The 5,390-nt window shown below is 39.9% G+C and overlaps 1 protein-coding gene across 1 annotated transcript in view; it reads left to right on the forward strand.

Annotated features, from left to right (window-relative positions):
• The window catches only part of LOC101861039 (solute carrier family 22 member 1-like), a 20,017-nt gene that overhangs the window by 9,103 nt on the left and 5,524 nt on the right, over nucleotides 1-5,390 (forward strand). The window contains exons 3-5 of the mRNA XM_035969718.1: nucleotides 2,822-2,990; nucleotides 3,569-3,784; nucleotides 4,524-4,534. Coding sequence (XP_035825611.1) covers nucleotides 2,822-2,990; nucleotides 3,569-3,784; nucleotides 4,524-4,534 — 396 coding nt within the window. The remainder of the gene's footprint in view (nucleotides 1-2,821; nucleotides 2,991-3,568; nucleotides 3,785-4,523; nucleotides 4,535-5,390) is intronic.

A 5,390-nucleotide genomic window follows, 5' to 3' on the forward strand; every position in this document is an offset into this window, starting at 1 on the left:
AGAGAGAGAGAGAGAGAGAGAGAGACGTTTCTCAATAGATATAAGCAACAAATTTCAAGCTCTGGAAAACATTGCTAAATTAGAAGCTAAGAATATATTATTATACCCCAAAAAGCTAAAAGAGAAAATAGAAAAAGGGATGACTCAGGACATATTAAAACTAACGGAAGAGAGAAGACCGGCAAAATCAAATGTGGAAAAGTACATCTTAATCGGGGAAATAAAGAAAAAATGCAACGAGGCAAAAGAAACGTGGAAAAATGATCAGTGCCAACAAATAGAGAAGAACCCAAAAAATTGACAGTAAATACATGCTTTCCAAACTCAAAGAAGTAAATGGGGTAAAAAGATGCTCAAATACAGGATGTATAAGATCAAAAGGAGGAGATATTTTAAAGGACAATGGGGATGTCTTAAACAGATGGTCAGAATACATAGAGAAACTTTTCAAAGCTAATAGAGGCCAAAAAAAAACAACTAATAAAGAATAAAATAGATTGACCATTAATACTTGAAGCAGAAATACAAGCTGTCGTTAGGAAACTAAAACAAGAAAAAACAATGCTAATGAAAAGATGTACTGCAGCACAGACTGATCTGTATTTATGGTTCATAGGTTATTCAAAGGTGTTTGATAAAGTTAGACATAATGAGTTATTTAAGGACAACCAAGACATAGATGGAAAAGTTCTAAGAATTATCAGAAATTTACGCTTACTTGCTTTTACTTCTTCATCCTCTGTTGCCGTTAAGCGTCGAGGGGAGATGCAGTTTTCTATGGTAGGCCAGCGCCGGAGCTCTTTCAGTTGTGATTTTATGTCTTCTCAGGGTTTCCTTGACACCCTTGATCTACCTTTGCGTGGCCTTCCTCTTCCTTTATAGCCTGAGTGCTTGGTGCTGTAGGCTCTTGAGGCTGGTTGTCCAGTGGACATACGTAACAGGTGGCCAAACTATTTTATTCTCTGTGTTTTTACGCAACGCAGGCAGAACTCAGTGTCGATAGCTGCTCTTACTTCTTCATTCCTCTGCCTGTCTCGTCTTGCGATGTTAAGGGTTTTGCGGAGACATTTCATTTCGCATGCGGTGATTTTGATTCCATGGGTTTTACTTAATGTCCAGGTCTGGCACTGGTAGCATAATGTTGGTGTGAATATTGGTGTGATAAGCTGTATCTTTGAGTCCATGGAGATGTTTTGATGAGAAAGGAGGGGTGCGAGCTGGTAGATGACAGCGTTGGCTTTTTGGGTTCGCATTTATATTTCTCCGTCTAAGTACCCGTTTTCAGAAAAAGTACTGCCAAGATATTTAAACTCCTTCACCCATTTCAGTTGTTTACTATTGACATGGGTGTTCAGGGGACTACAATTTTCGCTCAGTTTCATAACTTCTGTTTTTGGTGTGCTTATTTTCATGTCAAATTTTTCGCAGCTGTTCTTCAGTTTGATAGTGTGATTTTGGAGGCTTTGTTGGTTTGGGTGAATAAGACATTGGTCGTCTGCGAATAGAAGTTCATTTAGGGTTTTGGGGCTTTAGTTTGTGTCTTGCGTTATTGTATCCATGTATATTATAAACAAAAGGGGAGATAGAACGCATCCCTGTCATACTACAGATCTTACTTTGAACCAGTCTGTATTGCCTTCTTTCGTTCTTACTGAGATTTTGCTGTTGGTGTATAGAGCTCTAACATTATCTAACATCTGTCCTCTGGCGACATACCTTCCGAGTGTCTTCCAGAGTTTTGTATGGTCTCCTTTTCAAAAGCCTCTTCGTGTTTTCTCCTTTGTTCTTTTCGTAGCTTGATTTGTCCGCCGTCGGCTTGTTAGGCCAGTCATGGAATTTGTGTTGGGACCAAAAGGCTCCTGTACGAATTCATGGAGAATGCAATGAATACAAGCAGATTAGAAGAGGAGTGGAGCAAGGATGTGTTATGTCACCTGATATCTTAAACATGTACAGTAAAACAATCCTTAAAAACATAGAAGAATATCCAGGTCTCAAAGTGAATGGCAAAAATATCAATAACATCAGATAAGCCCATGGCATAGTTTTGATAGCAGACTCAGAAAAGGACCTTCAATCGCTTCTAAATACTGTTGTACCGAAAAGTGAACAAAAGGGATTATTGTTGAATGTAAAGAAAACAGAATGCAAGGTAATATCCAAAAAAGCAGCAAATCCTATTTATAATCTCATTAGCAAAGGCGAAAAGATCAAACAAGTCCAACAAATATCTAGGATATATAATAATATCTGATGCCAATTAATGTTCCACAGAAATAAAACGGGGAATTGCAAATGGCTAAGGGTAATTTCAATACACTGACCCCAATCCAAAAAAAGAAAAACATCTCAATGAACACCAAAATGAAAGTTTTGAAATGCTGTGTATGGTCAAACCTTCGATATGGCTGTGAATGATGGACACTAAAGACAGTGAAAATAAAATAGAAGCAATAGAATAAAACTGGTTTCTAGGAGACTGCGCTCACTGTTTTAAAAAAATCAAGAAACGACAAATGCAGTTTTTGGGACACCTAAATAGACATAAAGGTCTTGAACATCTAGCTCTTACTGGCAAAATTGAAGGCAAACGAGGCAGGGGTAGGCCCAGAGCAATCTACTTAAGGAGCCGAACCGAAACAAATGGGTAACGGTGAAAGATCAGGGAAACGTAGCTTTTTTAAGAGCATCCGAGCAAAGGACTGAATGGAGAACCCCGGATCTGGCACTGGATGATGATGATGATATTATTACACATGTATACACAATGCACTACGAAGTCCCTTCTTGTCACTGACTCGCATCCTATTTCCTCCATCAGGTATGGAACTGGTTGGTCCCTCCAAGCGCAAGTATGCAGGTGTCGTCATCCAGATATTTTGGTGTATTGGCATTTTTCTGCAGACTGGTCTGGCCTTCGGAACAAGAGAATGGCGACATCTTCAGATGTCCATCTGTGCGGGGACTGTGCTGCTGTTCAGCTACTGGTGGTGAGCGTTTGTGTCATGGTGGTCTGGCCCTAGGTGTTCTGAAAGAGACTGAGACGAGCCTGAGTTTTGTTCGACAGTATTTAGATATCTTAAGGTGTCAGTTGTAGGCAAGGAGTGAGAGAGACAGGCAGACAGACAGGCAGACAGACAGACAGACAGACAGACAGACAGACAGACAGACACAGATAGAGCGAGAGTGAAAGTGAGTGTGAGATAGAGAGAGTGAGTGAGAGAGAGAGAGAGGGGGGGGAGACAGACAGACAGATAGACCAGCAGACAGAGAGAAAGACAGACAGACCGACAGACAAACAGGGAGAGTATGAGTGAGAGAGAGAGAAGGAGAGACGGAATGAGAGAAAGAGATAGAGAGAGCGAGCGATGTTTCTATGACTTGTCATTAAATGGAACCTAATTTTCTTCACAAACATAAACATATATTCTTATATTTAAATAAATCTTTATAGGCAGCCTAGGGTATATTTTTCTACTTAGGGAATACTTTCATTAATGTCTCCTTTCCCCCCCCCCCCCCCCCCCCCCCCCCCCCCCCACTCTTCCCTTTTTTGTGATCCTTTTAGGCTTGTCCCCGAATCCCCCCGCTGGCTCATCAACAAAGGGCGTTTGGAGGAAGCTTCAGATGTGATCAAAAAAGCTGCAAAAGTTAACAAAGTCACACTGTCAGAGAAGGTGTCCAGTCTACAAGAAATCGAATTGGACGGCCAAGGGGAGAAAATCTGGCACATGTTCACAACGCCAACTCTGATAATTCGATCTGGAATTATTTTTTTTAACTGGTGAGATAAACAGTAGAAGAAAAAAATATCTGCAATGTTGGAAAAACATTAACTTGTCAGATAGGAAAGCAACTCTTGCTAAATAGAAATCTAGTCAAAAACAGTGACATGCTGATAATACAACCAAATAAAATCAACCCTGGAAATTCAAGGGAGAGAATACTTAATATGTATTGTGGTCAACGTACGTGCAAGGGAAGTAAATAAGTAAATGGATAAAGGCGGACAACAAGAGATTTGGAGAGTTCGACAAGGAACAGTATTTCAGTTCTGTTAACAGGAAAATTGAATACCACTGTATTAGTATTGTAATCTAGATAGATTGTATTCCTTTATAGGTTTTTAAACACTTGAGCAAGGACAACCCAAGACAGAGACAATTATATTAGTATAGATTGAGAAAGTACAAGTCGTCGGAAAACTGTTAAAATGTGCTGAGCATAGAAAGTAAAATTTTACTGGAGAGAGAAAAAAAACAGTTTCATTCTTTAAGCAAATTATGTCTACTTTACGTATCTATTCTTGTTTTAGTTTTAGTTTTACTTGAGGTTTTACTCGCAACTGCATAAAGTCAAAGGAGCGCAAGAAGATTAGAGGTGTTACAAGAGAGTAAAGTAAAGTTGTTCCCGCATCCGATCCGGACATTGGGGATTGCCTTGTTAGTGAGACAACTTCCTGGGCCTTCGGCATATTGTGGTATGGCGGCCAGCTCCTTTCCACCCCACCTTTACTTCCCCAGCTCGAAGTCAGGTTCCCATTACTGCTGAGTGGGCAGAAGGAGGTGAAAAAAATGCGTGTCCTAACCGAGGCTCGAACCCGGACTTTCCGCTTCGGAGGAAGGGCGCACTAACCACCGCACCTACACGAGAGCAACAAACATTTTTTTTAAAGATGGGGAGATAAGGACGATTGATGTTTGATAGGAAAGAAGAAGCAAACCACACCAGAGCACCCGCCAACCACCCACTTATTCTTGCCTTTTCAACATTTATTATTAGGCTTTCGACAAAATATTTTTGAGCACATACAATTTTTATCACAGATTAAGAAACCGCGATAAAAAAATATTCAAATTTTTGGGTTTAGTACTTTGTAACAACAGGCCAACGAAGTAGATCTACAACCCCCCTTTTGGCCGTGCCCATAGATCTGTCTCCGTGGTTTTATGCACCCCGCATAATTTAGCAAAATTTGATCCTTTTTTTTTTTAATGCATAATTTCTGATTATTTTCCTTTATCTTTATCTTTCTTTGTCAAAATTAGCAGAATCGCAAAATTTCACATTTTGGTGGCTCGTTTGCATAATTTTAGAATTTTTCTTGCTTAAAACGATTGGGACAGATGGATGTATTTTACAACCCTTAAGTGGGTCTTGTCCGTCCTATAGCTTGTTGTTGAGGGTTTTTTGTTTTGCTTCTCCTTGCTCTTATTAATGCTAATGCTTTTTCTGTTGTGTCTGCGGTAATTATTGCTGTTGATGGTGGTGATGGTGGTGGGTTTGTGTTATTGTTGTTGTATTCATTGTTGGGTTTTTTTACATACTGTTGTTGTAGTTGGTGTTGATGATAATGATGAGGAGGAGGAGAAGGAGGAGGAGGAGGAGGA

Source organism: Aplysia californica, unplaced genomic scaffold, assembly GCF_000002075.1.
Source record: "Aplysia californica isolate F4 #8 unplaced genomic scaffold, AplCal3.0 scaffold00174, whole genome shotgun sequence".
Classification (NCBI taxonomy): domain Eukaryota; kingdom Metazoa; phylum Mollusca; class Gastropoda; order Aplysiida; family Aplysiidae; genus Aplysia; species Aplysia californica.